We start from the raw sequence: 21,238 nt of genomic DNA, 5'->3' as shown, positions 1-21,238 counted from the left end.
GGGTGTGCTGGGAGCTGGTGGGAGGCCCTCAGAGGGGAGGTAGATATATAAGGAGGGGGCCAATACCTACCAATCGCATGGGCTTGCCAGCCATCACCCTTCAATTCTGCTTCCGGAATTACCATGTGTGTCCACCCTGCCCATAGGCCCCCGGGCTGGCGACTACACCTACCGTGAGGGCCTTGAGCACAAGTGCAAGCGGGACATCCTGCTCGGCCGGCTCCGGAGCTTGGAGGACCAGACCTGGAAGCGGATCCGGCCTCGGCCCACCAAGACCAGCTTTGTGGGCTCCTACTACCTGTGCAAAGGTGGGTGGGCTGCAGCGGGGCCGGCAGCACAGCTGGGGCTCAGCCCCTCCACCCCCAGCCGCCTCTCTGCTCCCCATCACCGGTACACAGAACCGGGGTGGGCCTCACAGCCGCATGGGAGGAGAACGCTGGGGCCTAGGCTCCTGGGACCCATGCAGGAGGAATTCTGCATCACAATGAGCGTCTCTTGCCCTGAGCAGCTTCCAGAGGCAGGCGGGACACATTTGGGACATTTGGCCGGACCCGGAGCCCCTCACTGGCCTGTGCTCTGGAGTGGCAGGGGCCTACATGACCCACAGGGAGCTGGCTTCTCTTACCACTGTAGGGCCCTGAGGGGCTGCGGGGCGGTGTGCCCAGCAGCCACAGGAAGCATTTAGGACTGGCGCATGGTAAGGGCTCCGTCCACCTGAGCTCTCTGTCGCTCTTCTGTTGTCACTGTCCTCATTTCTGGCTCACATCAGCCTGGTTGGTATTTAATGGACATCCGTCATGTCCCTGACTTGCTTCTTTCTGGTCCCAGCCAAGCGCCTTGGTCCCGCTGTACGGCAATGTGTGAATAGCCACGAATCGTTAAGCTCTTCCCAGTGTAGCCCTTTCATTCCGTCAGCTTGCAGCCTCACAGCTCTGGAGGAGGAAACGGAGGCTTTGAGCGCGCACCCACGGCTCTGCCTCTCCCCCGACCTGGCCCCTAGCTGTGGCCTGCCCAGGCCTCCTAAACTTGCTCCTCGTCCTCCCAGCAGCCGGGCTGGTCTAAGGACATGTCACTCTTGGGTTGAAGCCTCCATCAGCCACTGCCCGTTGCCAGTGGGATGAAGTCCAAATTCTGCAACAAGGCCTACACGTGCCCGCATCCACCCCCTCACCCCTCTGCTCTAACCATTCCCCAAACGCACTGACCCTCCCTGATTCCGTCACACACGCTGCGCCCTTTGAGCCTGGTCGTCCTCTGCTCCTCCTCCAAGCACCGCCTGAATCTTGGGAAGCCCTTCTCTGCAGTGCTTCCCCGTGTAATCACCCCCACTCCCACCCAGGGATCTGCCCCATTCCTCCAGGTCTGTGGCCTGTTTGTCCTGTACGCCAAGAGCCTGGCAGAGGGATGAGACAAGCCAGACTTAGAGTGGGAGGAGGAGAAAGAAAAACAGGTCCCACCCCCAGGAAATGGCAGATCTCCAGGTTCTGAGCCACCTTTCCTCTCTCCAGATGGCCCAGCCCCCGGAAATTTTGTTTTGTTTTGTTTTTGTTTTATGAGACAGGGTCTTGCTCTGTTGCTCCGGCTAAAGTGAGTGGTGCTATTATACCTCACTGCAGCTTCAACCTCCTGGGCTTAAGTCTCTTCTCACCTCAACCTCCTGAGTAGCTGAGACTGCAGGCACATGCCACCACACCCAGCGTATTCTTTAATTTTTAATTTTTTTGTAGAGATGGGATCTTTGGCCGGGTGCGGTGGCTCAAGCCTGTAATCCCAGCACTTTGGGAGGCCGAGACGGGCAGATCACGAGGTCAGGAGATCGAGACCATCCTGGCTAACATGGTGAAACCCCATCTCTACTAAAAAATACAAAAAACTAGCCGGGCGAGGTGGCGGGCGCCTGTAGTCCCAGCTACTTGGGAGGCTGAGGCAGGAGAATGGCGTAAACCCGGGAGGTGGAGCTTGCAGTGAGCTGAGATCCGGCCACTGCACTCCAGCCTGGGCGACAGAGCGAGACTCCGTCTCAAAAAAAAAAAAAAAAAAAAAAAGAGATGGGGTCTTAATTTGTTGCCTAGGCTGGTCTTGAACTCCTTGCCTCAAGCAATTCTCCTGTCTCAGCCTCCCAAAGTCCTAGGATTACAGGCATGAGCCACTGTGCCCAGCACCCCCACCAGCTTTATGTATTATCTCACTTGATTCCAACAACCCATTCTCCTCCATTCATAGCAAAGACAGCTGAGGCTTGGGGAGTAATGCGGAATCCTAGCCCAATTCTGTCTGACGCCAGAGTACATGCTCTTCACCATGCCATGTTATTTTCCTGGTGAATAATTGTTTTTAAATCCCTTGTATTTGCCAGGCACAGTGGCTCACGCCTGTAATCCCAGCACTTTGGGAGGCTGAGATGGGCAGATCACCTGAGGTCAGGAGTTTGAGACCAGCCTGACCAACATGGAGAAACTCTGTCTCTATTAAAAATACAAAATTAGCCGGGCATGGTGGTACGTGCCTGTAATCCCAGCTACTCGGAGGCTGAGGCAGGAGAATCACCTGAACCCGGGAGGCGGAGGTTGCGGTGAGCCAAGATCATGCCATTGCACTCAGCCTGGGCAACAAGAGCGAAACTCCATCTCAAAAAAAAAACAAAAAACAAATGCCTTATATTTATTTAGAGACTTAGAGACTTGTCTACTTCTTCAAAAGCAGTCCTGTGGGGTGAGTGGGGCAGGAGTGATTACTGTACTCTGCAGGTGTGGAGTGCAGAACGGGGCCTGGTGTTTGGAAAGGAATTTCCAGCTCTGCCAAGTCCTGGCCGGGGGTGCAGCAGCCGCTGCGTCACCTGTGTTGGGGTACAGAAGGGGGTCTGGTATTTGGAAAGGATTTTCCAGCTCTGCCAAGTCCTGGCCGGGGGTGCAGCAGCCGCTGCGTCACCTGTGTTGGGGTGGAGCCAAGCCCTGCCTGGCTCATGGGGCTAGAGCCCCGCAGGCCGCAGCAGGGTGGCGAGGGTGCTGCGGGCTTCTGTCCCCGCCTGGCGGAACGTGTGTCCTGTTGCCTCTTTGCAGACATGATTAACAAGCAGGACTGTAAGTACGGGGATAACTGCACCTTCGCCTACCATCAGGAGGAGATCGACGTGTGGACCGAGGAGCGGAAGGGCACCCTCAACCGCGACCTGCTCTTCGACCCGCTGGGGGGTGTTAAGCGTGGCAGCCTCACCATCGCCAAGCTCCTGAAGGAGCACCAGGGCATCTTCACCTTCCTCTGCGAGGTACCGCCCGCCCACCCACTGCCACCCCATAGGCCATGGCACAGACAGGGCCGGGGATGCTCCCTGGCACGGACCACCATAGGAGGTCAGCCCTGGAACCAGTAGGCTGTGGAGGCCTGGCTTTAGAACCAGTAGGTCCTGGAGGGTCAGTAAGTCAGGGCCCTAGGATCCTGTCTGGCTAGAGGCCAAATCTGATCCAGCCCCCTCATTTTGCAGAGGCAGAAACTGAGGCTGGAAAGAAAAATCATAACTCTTAACGCCTGCTCTTTCCTGACAGCCAGTCACAGGCCAGGCTTGGCATGTGGTTGTTTCTGTTTCTCATTCCCAGCCTGGTGCAGCGGCGCACGCCTGTAATCCCAGCACTTTGGGAGGCTGAGGCGGGCAGATCAATTGAGGTCAGGAGTTTGAGACCAGCCTGGCCAACATGGTGAAACCCTGTCTCTACTAAAAATACAAAAATTAGCTGGGCGTTGTGGTGCATGCCTGTAGTCCCAGCTAGTTGGGAGGCTGAAGCAGGAGAATCACTTGAACCTGGGAGGCAAAGGTTGCAGTGAGCCAAGATCACGCAACTACACTTGAGACTCCATCTCATAAAAAAGTTAAAAATTATCTGGGCTTGGTGGCATGCGCCTCTGGTCCCAGTTCCTCAGGAGGCTAAGGTGGGAGGATTGCTTGAGTCCAGGAGGTAGAGGCTACAGTGAGCCAAGATCGAGCCACTGCACTCCAACCTGGGTGACAGAGTGAGACCCTATTCAAGAAAAAAAAAGAAGTCATTTCCATTGTCACGGCAGTGCTGGCAGGCAGATATCCCCATTTTACAGATGTTGAGGCTGAGATTCAGGGTAGCGAGGAGCTGCCCTCAGCCACATGGACAGTGCCGTGCAGAACTGAACTTCAAACCCAGGCATTCTGCCCCTGGAGTCATGCCCACCTCCTAGCACCAGCTGCCGCTGGTGGTCCCCACAGCCAGGCCCCCAGGACACAGGCAGGTTGAGGGCCTGTCCAGGGCTTCCCCTTCATCCCTTGTTGTGGGTATGATGGATTTGGCACTGCTCAGCGATTCCAAGTGCCGTGTCCACGGCCCCACATCTCAGGCCTCCCCCACATGCCTTCCCTCGGCCCTGCTGGCTTCAGTGGCCATTGCACTTCCTGCCTATAGCTGGCTGTGCCCTCCCCACAGGGCACTGTCCTGTGTTTCTGGGCTTGGAGCCTCTCGGCTGCACTGTGATCCCAGCAGCGCCACTGAGCTGCTGTTAATTCTCTCCCCAAAGCTGTCCCTGAAAACCCCACTTGGCCTCCGGAGTGAACTTGGCCCCTGCCTCCCCACCCAGTCGTAGCATGTTGAGGGCAGGGGCAGTGGCACGTCTGTGTCCGCAGAGCAAGGGCTCCAGGTCCGGGTTGCTGGCAGGGTTTGCTGTGGCTCAGTCCAACCCTCATCCCCGGCACTAACAGCCCTTCCCCCAACTCTTTGAGGTCGGGACTTGTGCCAACCCCCTACGGGGAGCATTGGCCTGGGAATCATAGTTCATAGCCAGGTGATCGCCTATAGTTCATAAAGCACTTGCCATTCCTTTTTATATATATTTTTTTGACATGAAGTAACCCCCTGCCCCAGGCATTGGGAGTGGTGGGATCAGAGAGAGGGAGGAGGGCGAGGAAGGGAGCCAAGGCCCAGGTCACCTGTGAGCTGGAACCAGAGAGACAAGGCCACAGCCCCAGGGATTCCCTTCCTCGCTCCTCTGACCCAGGGCAGGGCTTGCAGGGACCCAGCTGTCCTTCCCCAGGTAGCTATGCGGGATCCCAGCTCACCCCCTTCTCAGGTGGCCATGCCAGGTCCCAGCCCTTCCCCTCCCTGGGCAGATCTGCTTTGACAGTAAACCCCGGATCATCAGCAAAGGCACCAAGGACTCCCCGTCTGTCTGCTCCAACCTGGCTGCCAAGCACAGCTTCTACAACAACAAGTGAGTGGGACGCTCAGCCCAGGCTGGGGCCTGGGGGCTACTGGAGAGTCAGCTCAGATGGCTGAGGAAAGACTGAACTGAAAGAGTGGACCTAGGGTGCAAGGAAAGGGGCAGAATTTGGGAATCAAATCCAGCCTCCACCTGGAAAGGATGCGAATCACATTTATCGAACATCTACTATATTCCAAGCATTGTCTTGGGTGTATTAATTATCTTAGCAGTCCTATGAGGAGGAATTACTGGCCCTGTTGAACAGAAGAAAAAGCTGAGGCTTGGAAGTAGCTTACTCAGCTGACAGCGAGCAGGGGGCCCCGTCTCTGACTCTAGCCCAGCACCCTCCAATGTCAGGACATCAGCATCAGGCAGTGAGGGGAGGCCTGTGTCAGGTCTGGCGCCACCCCTTTCTTTCTCTTGTTCACCTTGGTTCTGCCTCAGTGTGCATATGGAGCCCAGGCCCTGCAGTCAGACAGACCTGGGTCCAATTCCTGGGCCAGTCCTGTCTTACATCCAAGCCTGGGTTTCCTCGTCTGTAAAGTTGATGATGCTCTAGGTTCCTGAGGCTGCAGTGAGGGTAATTAAGACTCCTGGCCCGGAGGACATGCTTGGTTAGTGTTCCTCAGGGTGCAGGACCAGCCCTGTAGAATCAAGTTGGAAACCTGAGGGTGGTGTCCTCTGCTTGCTGGCAGCTCCAGCTTTGAATCCTGAGGGGAGGGACAGAAGTAAAGCAGCGCTGGGACCCAGGCCCAGGGATGCCTGAGCATAGGAGCCCCGTTTCTGCCCTCCTGTGTCATCCATGGCCTGGACTTGGTACATAGATCAGGGGGTGCCCAGGGAGAGCCTGGCACTGGGAAGGTGGCCCTACCAGGAGAGAAGGTCAGAGGGGCTGCGGACTGCATCGTGCCCCTCCCACCTGCCCGCTAGGTGCCTGGTGCACATCGTCCGCTCCACCTCCCTCAAGTACTCCAAGATCCGCCAGTTCCAGGAGCACTTCCAGTTCGACGTGTGCCGCCACGAGGTGCGCTACGGCTGCCTGCGGGAGGACAGCTGCCACTTCGCCCACAGCTTCATTGAGCTCAAGGTCTGGCTGCTGCAGCAGTACTCAGGTGAGGGGCAGGCGGTGCAGGTGGAGGGCGGGTGACTCAGGTGAGGGGCAGGCGGTGCAGGTGGAGGGCGGGTGACTCAGGTGAGGGGCAGGCGGTGCAGGTGGAGGGCGGGTGACTCAGGTGAGGGGCAGGCGGTGCAGGTGGAGGGCGGGTGACTCAGGTGAGGGGCAGGCGGTGCAGGTGGAGGGCGGGTGTCTCAGGTGAGGGGCAGGCGGTGAAGGTGGAGGGCTGGTGACTCAGGTGAGGGGCAGGCGGTGCAGGTGGAGGGTGGGTGACTCAGGTGAGGGGCAGGCGGTGCACGTGAAGGGAGCGCAGGACTGACTGGGGGTGACAGGCCAGGGCCCCCTGGTTGCTGGAGGGGACTTCGGGAGGGTTCAGGGGAGGTGGCTGCGGGGTGGGCTCTCTGGAGGAGCTGATGAGTCCCAGGCACCACAGAGGAGAGAAGCTCTGCTCTCAGGACACTTCCAGGCTCGGAGATCTGGGTTTTTCCCCTCGCAGGCACCGTCCAGGGAGCACGGAGAGGGGAGGGAGTCACCTGGGCTCCTGCAGCGATGCCTCTGCTTGCTCCCTGGGGGGTCGCCAGCAAGTCCCTGCTCCTCACTGAGCCTCCAGTGCTCATCTGGGAAACGGGGAGCCCACCTCTACCTCGCAGAGCTGCTGCCGGGACTGGAAGGTGTTCTCCCACTCACCCATCCGGGATTCACTGAGCACCTTCTCTTGTCAGGGCATTCAACCATGGTCTAGTCGAGGCCCTCAGTTTCAGAGAACCTACATTTATAATTGGAGGCCAGACAGACAATATAGAAACAGGTGACTAAACCCTGTATTCCATCTGTTCTAGGATGCACATTTACCCCCACTGCCTGTCATCATTTAATTAGCAGCATTTTGTGGGGCGGGGGTATAGAATATGGTACTCAGCGTCTGCTTAGAGTTGAGGAAATGCAGTGGTAGAATTTCAGGTGTGCCTCAGCATTATGAGGAAGATAAAGCTGAGCAATGGGACGGAGACAGACACGGGGATGGGACTGTTTTGGGTAAGGTGGCTGGGAAGGCCTCTCGGAGGAGGCGACTTTTGACCAGGGAAGTGCAGGGAGTGCATTCCAGGAAGAGAGACCAGACTGAGGCTCTGAGGCAGAAGCAAGCTCCACACAGAAAGGATTTTCCCTGGGGGTGGAGCAGCTTAGTCAGTAGAGGCGGAATGAAGCCTGAGAGGTTGGAGAGGCCTGAGCATATAGGAGTCTCTAGGCCTTAAACAGGAACAATTGGGATTGTTCTAAATATGATTTACAGTGTCTGGAGGAGGGTTTTAAGTGGGTGGAGTTGTATGATCTGATCAGTACTTTGCAAAAGTCGCTCTGGCTGCTGGGTAGACACCGAGGAGCAAGGGCAGAAGCCGGGAGATCGGGGAGGGTGGTTCAGGCCAGGGTGGTGATGTGGGAGGTGGGAGAAGCAGTTCGATTCTGCGTGTATTTTGAGGGTGGAGCCAGCAAGATTTGTTGATGGACCAGATATGAAGTATGAGACAAAGGAGAGTGTCAAGGTCGACTCCAAGATCAGAGCAACAAGAAGAAGGGGGCTACTATGTTCTAAGAGGGAGAAGGCTGTAAGAGGAGCGGCTCAGGCTCAATGTGGGACGTGGGAAGTCTGAGCTGCCTGGTGGACTTCACGTGGAGATGTTGGAGGCAGCGGATGTGGGGGTCTGAAGTTCACAGGAAAGGTCTGGCCTGTAGATACATACTTGCGGATCATCAGCAAGAAACTGGATGTCAAGTGCAGCGTCTTGCCCCAAGTAAACACCGAAGATGATTGGCTGTCGTGGAGCAGGGGCCATAGGTCAAGGTGGGAGGCCACATCCGTTGTGGGAAAGACGTGAGAAAGATGGAGAGCGTTGGGAAGAGGGCAGGCTCATGGAAGAGCTGGGAGCTGGATCTCCAAGGTCGGGCTCAGTGGCAACAGTCTGAGGCTGGTGGGGAGACAGACTGGGGGGTCCATGCCACCAGGCTGGGGTATTTGCCCTTTGGGGACTGGCAGTAAAAAGCCAAGGTACCATGGCAAGCTGGTGAGCCAGGCTGGGCAGGCATGGAGCCCTAAGTGCCAGGGAGGCCAGGGGCTGCCAAGCAGGCACTAGGCTTGCAGCCCCACTGAGGGAGATGGGGGTCAGGGAAGGGTGCTGAGTCACCGGCCCAGGAGACAGGGTCACTGGCATGGCATGGGAGCAGGGGACTCCCCACCACAGTACAGAGCCAATATCCTTCTACTGCATTTTCTCACTCTTGGCTGCATTTAATTCTTTCACTCCCAGTGAGGCTTGAGAAGGTCTTCGTTCCCATTTTGCAGATGGACAGTGATTCCTTTGCACCCCACATCTTACTGTGACTGGGCTAACTGGGAATAGGGCTCCTCCAGTTGAGCCTCGGGGGGCCCTGGCACCTCGTGGACCCCCCGCCTCCCTCCTTGCTGAGCACCTTGAAAGATGCCTGTGTCTGCCCCCACCCTCCCCAGGCATGACTCATGAAGACATCGTTCAGGAGTCTAAGAAGTACTGGCAGCAGATGGAGGCGCACGCGGGGAAGGCCAGCAGCAGCATGGTAAGGCCTTCTGATACTATGCCATTATTCAGATTTCGTGAATTGTCCCCAAATCCAGGGTAATGTACCACATTCAGCTGTTGGTGTCTCATTTTATTTTATTTATTTTGAGACAGGGTCTTGCTCTGTCACCCAGCCCGGAGTGCAGTGATATGATCATGGCTCACTACAGCCTCGACCTTCTGGTCTCAGGTGATCCTCCTGCCACAGCCTCCTGAGTAGCTGGGATTACAGGCATGCACCACCACACCCGGCTGATTTGTCTATTTTTTAAGACCATGGGGCTGGGGATGTGGGGCTTGCCATCTTGCCCAGGCTTATCTGAAACTCCTGGGCTCAAGCAGTCCTCCCACCTCGGCCTCCCCAAGTGCAACGATTACAGGCATGAGCCTTGTTGTGTCTCTTTTTCGTCTCCCTTAATGAAGAAACAGTTCTTTAGTCTTTGCCTTGTGTCACATTGACATTTTTGAAGAGCCAGATGTTTTGTAAAAGGTCCATCCCTCTGGGCTCGTGTGAGTTTCCTCATTCCACAGAGCTGATGTCGTGTTCTCAGCTCACACATCAGGGGATGCATCATCTCAGTGTGTCCCTTCACTGGTGACAATCTAATTAAACTTCTGTAACTTGATTCAAGGTGCCTCCATTGTAAACATTCTCTATTGTAAAATTAGAGCTTTCCTCTTTGTAAGTAAGACTATATTTTCAGGGATCATTTCTATAATTTGTAATTAATAAATGTCTTCGGGCCGGGCGCGGTGGCTCAAGCCTGTAATCCCAGCACTTTGGGAGGCCGGGTCAGGCGGATCACGAGGTCAGGAGATCGAGACCATCCTGGCTAACACAGTGAAACCCTGTCTCTACTAAAAAAATACAAAAAAATAGCCGGGCGAGGTGGCGGGCACCTGTAGTCCCAGCTACTCGGGAGGCTGAGGCAGAAGAATGGCGAAAACCCGGGAGGCGGAGCTTGCAGTGAGCTGAGATCCGGCCACTGCACTCCAGCCCGGGCGGCAGAGCGAGACTTCGTCTCAAAAAAAATAAATAAATAAAATAAATTAAATAAATAAATAAATAAATAAATGTCTTCGGAGGCCAGGCGCAGTGGCTCACACCTGTAATCCCACCAGCCTTTGGGAGGCTGAGGCGGGCGGATTACGAGGTCAGGAGTTCGAGACCAGCGTGTCCAAAGTAGTGAAATCCCATCTGTACTAAAAATACAAAAAATTAGCCGGGCGTGTTGGTGCGCGCCTGTAATCCCAGCTACTTGGGAGGCTGAGGCAGGAGAATTGCTTGAACCAAGGAGGCAGAGGTTGCAGTGAGTTGAAATTGTGCCATTGACCTCCAGCCTGGGTGACAGAGTGAGACTGTGTCTCAAAAAAAAATGAAAAAAAAGGGGCCGGACGCGGTGGCTCACACCTATAATCCCAGCACTTTGGGAGGCCGAGGTGGGCAGATCACAAGGTCAAGAGATCAAGACCATCCTGGCTAACACGGTGAAACCCCATCTCTACTAAGAGTACAAAAAATTAGCGGGGCGTGGTAGCGGGTACCTGTAGTCCCAGCTACTCTGGAGGCTGAGGCAAGAGAATGGCACGAACCTGGGAGGTGGAGCTGGCAGTGAGCCGAGATCACACCGCTGCACTCTAACCTGGGTGACAGAGCGAGACTCCATCTGAAAAAAAAAAAAAAGACTTCAGGAGAAATACGCCGAGACCTTGTAAATATCCCAGTACTGCTCAGGCTGACACCACTGATTGTGGTATCCCCTCCCATCCCTCCTGATCTTCGCCATGGTCCTGAAGATGGGAGCCATGGGATTGTGGCATTTGCAGATAGAGAAGCTGAGGCTGAGAGATTGTTAGTGACTTGCCCAGGGCACACTGAGTGGGGCAATTCCCAGGTTCTCTGACATCCTGTCCGGGGCTCACTCTTCTCCCTCTCCACCTTCAGCATTCTCATCCATCACTCCCAGATGGGGATCAGAACCCTGACCCTCCCATCTCCTGGGGTGGGTGTGAGGCTCACAGGAGCCAACCTAAGCTGCCCTGTGCTCACATCGTCCCCAGGTGGTGGGATCACTGTAACGTAGATGACAGTGGAGGGCCCTGGGGCTCAGAGGGCTGGGCCCAGCGCCCAGGAGACAGTAAGTGTGAGATGAAGCCTCCATGCCATCCACACGTGAGCACTGACCCTTTCATCCACGTGAGGCCACCCGCTGATTAACTTGGGGGAAGGCTGGGCCCCTGGACCACTCAGGAGGCTGACCAGGGTGTGACAGGGAGCAGGGCAGGCTGCCTGGGGGTCCCTGGGCCAGGCTGGCTGGCAGGGCTGCCCACCACCTCGAGCATTCCTTTGCTCCCTGACCTCTTTGTTCCTGGTCCTCTTCTCTTTTTCTCCCCTCTTCCTGGTCCCTGCTGCCCTCCATCAGTCTCCCGTGCAGTCCTCTTTTCCCCTCCCCGTCTGTTTCTTTTTCCTTCTGGCCAGGAGCTGGCAGGGAAGCAGTGAGGGGCTGATGGCACCTTTCAAAGAGAGAACACTAGCTGGGTGTGGTAGTGCACATGCAGCCCAGCTACGCAGGAGGCTGTGGCAGAAGGATCCCTTGAGGCCGGGAGTTTGAGATGAGCCTGGGCAACATAGTGAGACCCCTCTTGCCACTTGCTATGTCAAGAGCTGGTGAGACTATGCAGTCATGAACATGGGCACGGGGTCTGGCTTTGAGGGAAGAGCTCAGGACTGCAGTGGCTGTCATTAGTGCCATGGCTAAGCCACCATACCCTCGGTGCCCCCTTTATCCCGCCTGGGAAATGGTAATAATGCCTTCCTGTCACGCTTCTTGTGAGAATCGAGGGGAACACCCAGAAATCAGTAGCCACATGGGTCCACTTCTTGCCTGCTCTAGTGCAGGCCGTCCCGCTCATAAAGGCTTGACCTCACCTTATTACCGGGGTCATACGTGTGTTATCCTGGGGCTGAGCAGCCCGCGAGCTGTCCAGCGCCAGGCCAGGGGTCAGTCAGCAATGAGGACAGCTCCTTCCTGCTCCAGGGCAGGCCCTGGGCAGGGCAGTGCTGGGGACACAGGGGAGTAGGCCACAGCTCCTGCGGGGGAGTTCCTGTGGCAGGAGGATCACGCCCAGCAGCCTGGAAGAGCAAGGGGTGACCCTGCACCCAAGGATCCTGGGAAGACCGGGAGGCTCAAGGTTACACGAGGGAGGAGGGACAGCTGGTGCATTCACAGAGCGGCAGGCTGGCCAGTGTAGCCAGCTGAGGGGGTTCGAGGTGGCAGGAGACAAGGCGGAACGAGCACTTTTCCCACCTCTGGCTCTCAGCCCTGTCCCAGGGGTGCAGAAGAGCAGGCCAAAGGCTGGGACATAGGGCAGAGAAGGAACGTGGTAGGTGGGGCCTTAGAGACCAGCAAGGCCTTGCCCTGGAGGGAGGGCCAGAGACCAGGGCCACCCAGATGTCTGTCCCACCGCCCAAGGCTGACTCCTGCCACCACCACCCCACCCCCACCGGGGTGGCTTCCCATCTCCCGGACCCCCCACTCTACAGGTTCGGCACTCATAGTCGGGTGAGTCGGTCAACAGGAGCAGTTTAGAGACTCTGGGAGCTCACCGAATGGACAGCTGCAGCTTAGGAGAGCTCCAGGGCCGGCTTCCCACAGGAGATGCGCTTGAGCTGAGTTTTGAAGGAATTTCTAGAACAGGCTGGATGAAGAATGGAGGAAGGGCAGTGAGAACAGCCTGTGCAAAGGCAGGGAGTGTAGCAGAACGGAGCTTTGCCCTGGAAATGCAGCTTCCACCCAGCAGGCCTCCCAGGGAGTTGGACGAGGCAGGGACCAGCCACAGAGGGTGGAAAGGGGAGCCCCGTTCCAGACCTGGCTCCCCTGAGAAGCCCTTGGGCCTGCCGTTGGGAGGTCACTGCCTGCCAGGAAGACCCTGGAGCAGACCAGCTTATTCCACGGCTCTCCAGGAGGCTACCTGTGTGAAGACCCAGGGCCTCAGGCCTGGTGCCTGCAGCTTCACCAACCCCCCTCCCCATCCCCCGACAGGGTGCCCCGAGGACACATGGGCCCAGCACCTTTGACCTGCAAATGAAGTTTGTATGTGGCCAGTGCTGGAGGAACGGGCAGGTGGTGGAGCCTGACAAGGACCTCAAGTACTGCAGTGCCAAGGCCCGGCACTGGTGAGTGGGATGCCAGGTGGGGGCTCAGGTGGGATGGGGCCACCCGACCACCACAGGTGTGGAGGCCAACTGAGAGAGGCCAGGGCTCTCCACAGAGGTCACACAGCACGCAGGCTGTGCCCTGACCTCTCCCCAACCCTGCTCTGTCCTGCAGCTGGACCAAGGAGCGGCGGGTCCTTCTGGTGATGTCCAAGGCCAAGAGGAAGTGGGTGTCAGTGAGGCCCCTGCCGTCCATTCGCAACTTCCCACAGCAATACGATGTGAGTGCTGGGACGGGGGGCTGGGGGGCCCCGAGGAGGCAGCGATGCTTTCCAGCGGGACTCAGAGGCTCTCCCCATGCCCACCCCGCAGCTCTGCATCCATGCACAGAACGGCCGCAAGTGCCAATATGTGGGGAACTGCTCCTTCGCACACAGCCCGGAGGAGAGGGACATGTGGACCTTCATGAAGGAGAACAAGAGTGAGTGGGCAGACGGGGTGGGCGGGCCCGCCCCCGGTATCTCTTCGGTGCTGAAAGTCTCAACTCACCAGCGGGCCCAAGAGCGTCTGCTGCACCCCCTTTTGCTGCCTGGGCCCTTCTCCGCCAACCCTAGGCTGGGCCCTGTCTGAGGCCAGGCCCTGAAGCCAAGCAGCCCATCAGCAGGACTTGGGATGCTCATGGCTCCCAAATCAAGTGGGGACCATGGGGCAGAACGGATGGAGAAGCCCCTCAGCAGGTGCCCTGTCCCTGTCCCCTGCCCAGTCCTGGACATGCAGCAGACCTATGACATGTGGCTGAAAAAACACAACCCAGGGAAGCCTGGGGAAGGGACCCCCATCAGTTCTCGGGAAGGGGAGAAGCAGATCCAGATGCCCACAGACTACGCAGACATCATGGTAATGACCCTGCCCTGCATGCTCGGGGCTGTGCTCGGGGCTGTGGTTTGGGCTGTGCTCGGGGCTGTGCTCGGGGCTGTGCTCGGGGCTGTGGTCAGGGCTGTGGTCTGAGCCTCACCTGGGAGGGGCAGCCTGGAAGGCCCAGCTGGCCAGCGCTCAGCCTCTCGAGGGAGGTGGTCCGGGCAGAGGTATGGGGGAGCAGGCACCCACGATGGCTGTGCCCCCAGATGGGCTACCACTGCTGGCTCTGCGGCAAGAACAGCAACAGCAAGAAGCAGTGGCAGCAGCACATCCAGTCTGAGAAGCACAAGGAGAAGGTCTTCACGTCCGACAGTGACGCCAGCGGCTGGGCCTTCCGCTTCCCCATGGGCGAGTTCCGGCTCTGCGACAGGTGCTCCTGGGAGAGCAGGGCCTGGTGGGACATGGGGTGGCCCGAGGAGATGGAGTCTGTGGCCAGCTCTGGCTTGTCTTGGCCTGGAGGTGGTGTGCAGAGGGTGGTGAGGCTTGGCTGTGACTGCAGTCTTGGGGGTGGTGGGGAAGGGTGGATTGGAGGTTTGGGCTCAGACCTATCCAGACCTCTAATTTGCAGCTGTGGGGCAGATCCCAGAGGGGGTCAAGACATCCAGGTTCTCCCTGAGCTGGGACCCAGCTGCCCAGGGAGAGGCTTGTCTTCGGGGAGGTCAAGTGGCTGGCCTCAGACTGACAGCCCGGGGTGGGAAGGGCGCAGAGCTCGGGCAGTGAGCCTCCTGCCACCCACAGGCTCCAGAAGGGCAAAGCCTGCCCAGATGGGGACAAGTGCCGCTGCGCCCATGGACAGGAGGAGCTCAACGAGTGGCTGGATCGGCGCGAGGTGCTGAAGCAGAAGCTGGCCAAGGCTCGCAAGGACATGCTCCTGTGCCCACGGGATGACGACTTTGGCAAATACAACTTCCTGCTGCAAGAGGATGGGGACCCTGCCGGTGCCACCCCAGAAGCCCCTGCTGCTGCTGCTGCCGCCACCACCACCGGGGAGTAGGGCCAGGTGTTGGCCATGGGCGAAGTCCTGGGGTCAGGGGTGGGGTGGGGCCAGAAGGCCTGATAGAAGGGTCAGGGCAGGCCAGCGGGGGTGGGGGGCCGCCCTCATCAGGCAGCCCCCAGCCCCCTGAGGCCCCGTCCATCTTCTCCCCACCTCCGCCCCGGTGTGCGTACCCAGGCGCACATGCTGCAGCCCCCGGAGGCCCCGCTGAAACCTGGGCAGCCCTTCCCCCACCCCATGGCTCTCCTGGTTGAGGAGGGAGGGGCCTGGCTGACCCCTCCAGCTTCAGCCTCCAGCTTTAACTTATGTCTGCTCCTAATGGGGGCCCAAAGCTCAGGGCTGGGGAGCCTGGGGTCCCCACTTGAATCTGCAGCAGGAGAGTCCTTCGCCCTGGCCGGTCCTCATCCCACCCCCTCCCCCTGGGGGCAAATCAGGACACAACAGAGGGCGGAGGCCCCATTAGCTTTAAAATGTAGCCCCAGGATGGAGCTGGGAACACTGTACTGGTCACTTACCCTCTGGGGCCTCAGCTTTCAGCTTCCCCTCGGGAAGGCTGGGAGGAGCGGGGCTGGAGGATCTTTGGAGCTTAAGGAGTTCCCGGCCTTTCTCTGATGCCACCACCTGAACCCTACTCCCTCGTGGGCCAGTGAAAATAGACTGTAGGTCCTCAGAGCCTTCAGAGATGATCCAGCCCAAACCCCATTTTGCAGAGAGGAAAACTGAGGCCTAGAAGGGAGGAGTGGTCCGCCCAGGGTCCCAGCACAAGGCAGAGCTGGGATGAAAACAGGGCTCAAAAGACTCAGGGCCAATTATTGGCCAAGCCCACGGTCCCCTCAGCAGGGATGTGACGGTCTCTGAATCGGTGTGCAGCTGGGGTCCCAGGCAGCGCTGCCTGGGGGCTGGGGAAGGGAGGCCCAGAGGAGAGCTGGCCATGTGAGCACCCCATGAAGGGACTGCCCCCTCCCAAGGATGGTCTCTTTGGGTGCAGCAGCAGAGGTTGCCTCCCGACATGCACTCTGGGAAAGGTGGCAGAGGGCAGGACACCATGAGCTCAGGATCTGTGTGGGAGGTGGGAAGGGTGAGGGTCTGGAGAATATGGAGAAAAGGGAGGCTTGACCCCGGGCACCATGGGCCACTCCAGGATGGGACACGGCCCCTCTTTCTTGGGGACCCAGTATGTCCTCTCCTCTGGACCCAGACATACATTTATAACCGTCTGTCCTAGCCCCTCCCTAATCCCTGGCCCTACCAGCTGTCTGGGACTCCAGCGGACCTGCAGCCCCTGCCCCCACTCACCAAGGCCTCCCTCGTCCCTCTCGTCTGACATGTCTGTGTGCACCCCCCTCCTCTCCACCCCACCCTCCACGGGCAGATCCACCCTCCCCTGGTTCCCGAGACATTCCAGAATGCCCCACACCATTGGCACAGGAGTGGGGCAGCCCCGGAAGGAACCAGGGATTAGGCTGTAGGGGGGTGAGAAGGAGAGAAGGGACCACCCCACTCTTCTCAAGCAAGGATTGCCAGCGCTCGCTGACGCAGTGATGGGCTGCCCAGGGCTGAAGGGGCCACTGTTCCTCCCACCGCCACTGCCCAACCTTTCCTGATAATTGTGGCATGCACTCTTTCCTCTTCCCTGCCCCACCCCCTGCCCCCAGCAGGCCAGCACTGCACAGTTTGGGTGCTGGTGGTGTGGCTGTAGAGGAGGGGAGACCACACCCAAGGTGGGGGCTGTGGCTGTGTGTGGCCGTGATGTCAATGATACTTGTTTTCCCTGATCCGTGGTGTTGCAGTCTGTTGTCACCAGCCTTGTTTCTAGTGTGTATATATGTCGCCCCCGTGATGCATATATACACAGGTATTAAATATATCGCTCTATATAATATTATATATGTGTGTGGTATCCAAGGAGTCACTTTTATGAGGGCTAAAGATAAAGAATTTGGCCAGAAAATGCAGCCATCCTTGTGTGATTAGGAGGGTTTCAGGGGCCATCGGGCCATTTGCAAGGTGACAGGGACTGGAGCCATGGCTCAGAGGTGATTCGGGCAGCCAGGGGCAGGAGCCACCCTCCCCAGGCCCAGCTCTGCTAGCGTCCCAGACCAGCCCCATCGATTGCGGAGAGAGTGGGAGTGCTCAGGGAAAGAAGGTGATTTGTATTTGTCTCCCCGCTGAAAGGAACAGGATTCAAGTCCAGAGTTTTCATCTTCAGCCTGTGATCTGTCCAGGGACCCTTGGGATCTGGGGCTCCCTGGCCTGGCCAGAGCTGGAGCCCCCACAGGGTAAGGAAGAGAGGGTGGGAGGCAGAGTATGATGGGGAGGAGGGACAAGAAGGCCCTTTTAATGATGAGGGTAACTATTGCTGTTGTAAGCCTCCTAGGGCCCCTGGCTGGGAGGCTCAGAGGGCTGAGTCTGGGACCTGTGTTCCCCGGCAGGCAGGGACAAGGTGGCATGGCAAGCATGGGGGCGGGGTGGGTGGGGAGGGATGCTGCATTTCTCAGCTGGGCAGCCATCAATTTAATGGTCCTTTAAAATGTCTGTGTATTAAAAATTTAAGAATACCACACTTTAATATTAAATATTCATAAGGTCTAGTATCTTGATAATAATGTAGATGTTTTAATAACAATTTTTGTCCTTCTTAAAATAAAATGAAAGAAACTTGCTTCTTTTAGCCTTTGTTCTAGAAAATAAACTTGTGCACTTTGACCTCTGTCCCCGAGGTGTCGCTCCTGTTCCTCCCCACCTGGCACTTATATCCAGGGGCCTTAGCTGCTCTGTCCTCATGGGACAGACCTGGCCCGTGCTAGCTACTCTGAGGAATGCTAAGCATTCCCCGGGGTGAGGGGCAGGTCTGTGGCCCTGTGTATACACGGAGGCCAGCTGACCCCGGCTCCGGCAGCATCTCACTGGCAACGACATGCTGCCACTTGCCACCCTTCCCTGGCTCATCCGCAGCTTGCCTGCTTTCAGCCTTCCACGTGGGGCTGCCAGTGGTGCCCACACTTCCCTACACTTATGCTGCAGTGTGCCCAGCTGGGCTCCAGGGCCCGCCTCTGCCCTTTCTGGAGGCGGCTCTTCCAGGAAGGCGGGGGCCATGCCTATGGTCCCGACCACAACCCTGGCTCCTGTGAACCCAAAGGAGACGGAAGTCACATGGGTCCAGTTTCCTCATCTTTAAAAGGAGCTGGCGGGGGGCCCGGCACGGTGACTTATGCCTGTAATCCCAGCACTTTGGGAGGCCGATGTGAACAGATCACCTGAGGTTAGGAGTTTGAGACCAGTCTGGCCAACATGGTGAAACCCCCTCTCTACTAAAAAATACAAAAATTAGCCAGGCATGGTGGCACATGCCTGTAATCCCAGCTACTTGGGAGGCTGAGGCCAGAGAATTGCTTGAATTTGGGAGGCAGAGGTTGCAGTGAGCTGAGATAGGACCACTGCATTCCAGCCTGGGTGACAGAGTAAGACTCCATCTCAAAAATAAATAAATAAAAGGAGCTGATATATTAGATCTGGAGTTCTCAGGGACTCAGTCTGCTGGGGTGGGAGGTACTTCGTCAAATCTTTTGGATCGTGCATGGCTGCAGGTGATAGCGGGGGTCTCGTAGGGAGGTACTGCTCATGTCCAAGAGCAAGCTCTCCCCAGACAGCTTTTTTTTTCCCTTTTTTTTTTTTGAGACAGAGTCTCACTGTCACCCAGGCTGGAGTGCAGTGGCATGACCTCGGCTCACTGCAACCTCCGCCTCCAGGGTTCAAGTGATTCTCCTACCTAGCCTCTTGAGTAGTTGGGACCACAGGCGCCCACTACCATGCCCAGCTAATTTTTGTATTTTTGGTAGAGACAGGGTTTCATCATGTTGGCCAGGCTGGTCTTGAACTCCTGACCTCAAGTGATCCACCTGTCGCCTTGGCCTCCCAAAGTGCTGGGATTACAGGCATGAGCCACCATGCCCGGCTTCCCAGGCAGCTTTAAACTGCAGTGTGTGGCTGGGCGCGGTGGCTCAAGCCTGTAATCCCAGTACTTTGGGAGGCCGAGGCGGGTGGATCACGAAGTCAGGAGATCGAGACCATCCTGGCTAACATGGTGAAACCCCGTCTCTACTAAAAATACAAAAAACCAGCCGGGCGTGGTGGCGGGCGCCTGTAGTCCCAGCTACTCGGAGGCTGAGGCAGGAGAATGGCGTAAACCCGGGAGGCGGAGCTTGCAGTGAGCCGAGATCGGGCCACTGCACTCCAGCCTGGGTGACACAGCGAGACTCCGTCTCAAAAAAAATAAATAAATAAAAAAATAAAAAAAAATAAACTGCAGTGTGGAGTGGACAGACAGAGGTTCGGGACCAGAGAATTGCCTGAAGACATTGGGCCAGGTATGCAGTAGATGCTCAGATGTTTGATAAATGATGGCGCGAGGAACAAAAGCAGCCAGCTTTATTGAGCATCTTGTTTGCAGCAGGTACTGTGCAGACAGTACATCCGCCCCTCACAGCAGCCCCGGAAGTTTGCTGTCCATGTTTATAGCCCAGAGAGTTTCAGCGAAGGTTCCAAAGACTCTCAGGAAGGAGGCAGAAAAAAGATCGAGAACCACTGGGAACTGGGTATCGGCAAATGTCCCTTCAGCCCTGACATTCTGGAATTCACAGCACTTCTGGATACACTGTGAAAAACCAAAGTGCCGTGGCAAAGCAGAGTTCCCAGAAGAAAAATACAGACTCATCTTTAGGCTGCAGAGATCGTATGCCTGCATCAAGACCTTCCCTGGGTGACTCACTCCTGTAATCCTGCCTTGGGAGATCAAGGCAGAAGGATCACTTGAGGCCAGGAGCTTGAGACCAGCCTGAGCAACAGTAAAACTGTATCTCTACAAAAAAAAAAAATAAAATGTAAAATTAGCTGGGCATGGTGGTCCACACCTGTGGTCCTAGCTACTTGGGAGGCTGAAGTGGAAGGTTGGCCTGAGCCCAGGAGGTTGAGGCTGCAGTAAGTCATGATCACAGCACTGTCTCCCAGCGTGGGAGACAGAGCAAGATCCTGTCTCAAAAAAATAAATAAAATAAAGGAACAATTAGAGTAAGACAAGCAGAGGCCAGGCGCGGTGGCTCACGCTTATAATCCCAGCACTTTGGGAGGCCGAGGTGGGTGGATCACGAGATCAGGAGTTCCAGACCAGCGTGGCCAACATAGTGAAACCTCGTCTCTACTAAAAATACAAAAATTAGCTGGGTGTGGTGGCACACGCCTGTAGTTCCAGCTACTCGAGAGGCTGACGTGGGAGAACCACTTGAACCCAGGAGGCAGAGGTTGCAGTGAGCTGAGACCATGCCATTGCACTCCAGCCTGAGTGACAGAGTGAGACTCTGTCTTAAAAAAAAAAAAAAAAAAAGCAGGACTTCAACACACCTAGTGGAATAAATTTGTAAATTCTTGTCAATTCCCTTAAATTATCTTCTGGTCCTCATGTGACTCAGATTGGTAAACATCAACTGAGCACCCAGTCCATCCCAGATCCAGGAAATACAAGATTACTTAAGAAACTGCTTCCCCTTCAATTCAGTCAGTGCTAAAAGAGACCGACTTAACAGAAGACTGTAGAATGATGTGATCTGGGTGACAGGGGGGAGACACTCAGGGTACCAGGGGAGGTACCTCATCCAGGCTCAGGAGCCAGGGAGGACTTCCTGGAGGAGGTGAAACTGGAATTGAAGCTTTAAAAAGATTCATCATTGTAATCCATGTCACTTACTGTTCTGCATCTTTCTTTCTCTCTTAATTTTTACTTCACATGTGCAGTTCCACGCACCCGTGTCACCTGGATATTTATGGTCAGTAGCTGGTATTCGTCCTATCGAGGAGTCAGAGCTGGCTTCAGCAGCTCCCAGTTACTGAACGCAGGCCTATGTCTGGTCTTCTACAAAAAAAAAAAAAAATGTAAAATTAGCTGGGCATGGTGGTCCACACCTGTGGTCCTAGCTACTTGGGAGGCTGAGGTGGAAGGTTGGCTTGAGCCCAGGAGGTTGAGGCTGCAGTAAGTCATGATCAGTAAGTCTGTGAGGAGGGGCCTCAGTGAACACGACCAACACAGTGCACCAGCTGCCTCAGCTCTGAACCTTTCCAGAGAAAGCCCTTAACAGTTCTGCAAAGAACTGCATCCATCTATCCCCACACCTGGAAGCCCTTTGCAGCCTCCCTGGGAAATATCCCCCGGTCCTCAGGAAAACGCAGCCAGAGCCACTGGACCTGCTCAATTGATG

General features: G+C 56.6%; 2 protein-coding genes and 1 long non-coding RNA gene across 4 annotated transcripts in view; 2 read left to right on the top strand and 1 right to left on the bottom strand.

Moving 5' to 3' along the window:
• ZC3H7B (zinc finger CCCH-type containing 7B) overlaps positions 1 to 17,653 on the top strand; it is a 63,925-nt gene extending 46,272 nt beyond the window's left edge. Inside the window, exons 13-23 of the mRNA XM_050805827.1 lie at positions 147 to 308; positions 3,060 to 3,265; positions 5,126 to 5,226; positions 6,148 to 6,329; positions 8,835 to 8,920; positions 12,966 to 13,099; positions 13,254 to 13,359; positions 13,451 to 13,559; positions 13,842 to 13,975; positions 14,203 to 14,366; positions 14,735 to 17,653. Coding sequence (XP_050661784.1) covers positions 147 to 308; positions 3,060 to 3,265; positions 5,126 to 5,226; positions 6,148 to 6,329; positions 8,835 to 8,920; positions 12,966 to 13,099; positions 13,254 to 13,359; positions 13,451 to 13,559; positions 13,842 to 13,975; positions 14,203 to 14,366; positions 14,735 to 14,990 — 1,640 coding nt within the window. The 3' untranslated portion in view covers positions 14,991 to 17,653. The remainder of the gene's footprint in view (positions 1 to 146; positions 309 to 3,059; positions 3,266 to 5,125; positions 5,227 to 6,147; positions 6,330 to 8,834; positions 8,921 to 12,965; positions 13,100 to 13,253; positions 13,360 to 13,450; positions 13,560 to 13,841; positions 13,976 to 14,202; positions 14,367 to 14,734) is intronic.
• ACO2 (aconitase 2) overlaps positions 1 to 21,238 on the top strand; it is a 297,744-nt gene that overhangs the window by 110,104 nt on the left and 166,402 nt on the right. The window lies entirely within an intron of this gene.
• LOC126963694 (uncharacterized) lies at positions 9,967 to 12,977 on the bottom strand. 2 transcript variants are annotated; one of them, XR_007729193.1, is made up of 4 exons: positions 12,792 to 12,977; positions 12,530 to 12,621; positions 11,282 to 12,055; positions 9,967 to 10,589 (listed from the first exon to the last, which is right to left on the bottom strand). It is a non-coding gene; the product is annotated as an uncharacterized LOC126963694 (long non-coding RNA). The 2 variants fall into 2 exon arrangements; XR_007729192.1 differs by lacking the exon at positions 9,967 to 10,589 and having other exon boundaries at positions 11,209 to 12,055.

Source organism: Macaca thibetana, chromosome 10, assembly GCF_024542745.1.
Source record: "Macaca thibetana thibetana isolate TM-01 chromosome 10, ASM2454274v1, whole genome shotgun sequence".
Classification (NCBI taxonomy): Eukaryota; Metazoa; Chordata; class Mammalia; order Primates; family Cercopithecidae; genus Macaca; species Macaca thibetana.
Note: the sequence above shows the minus strand (reverse complement) of the source record. Positions and strands in the feature narration are given on the sequence as shown.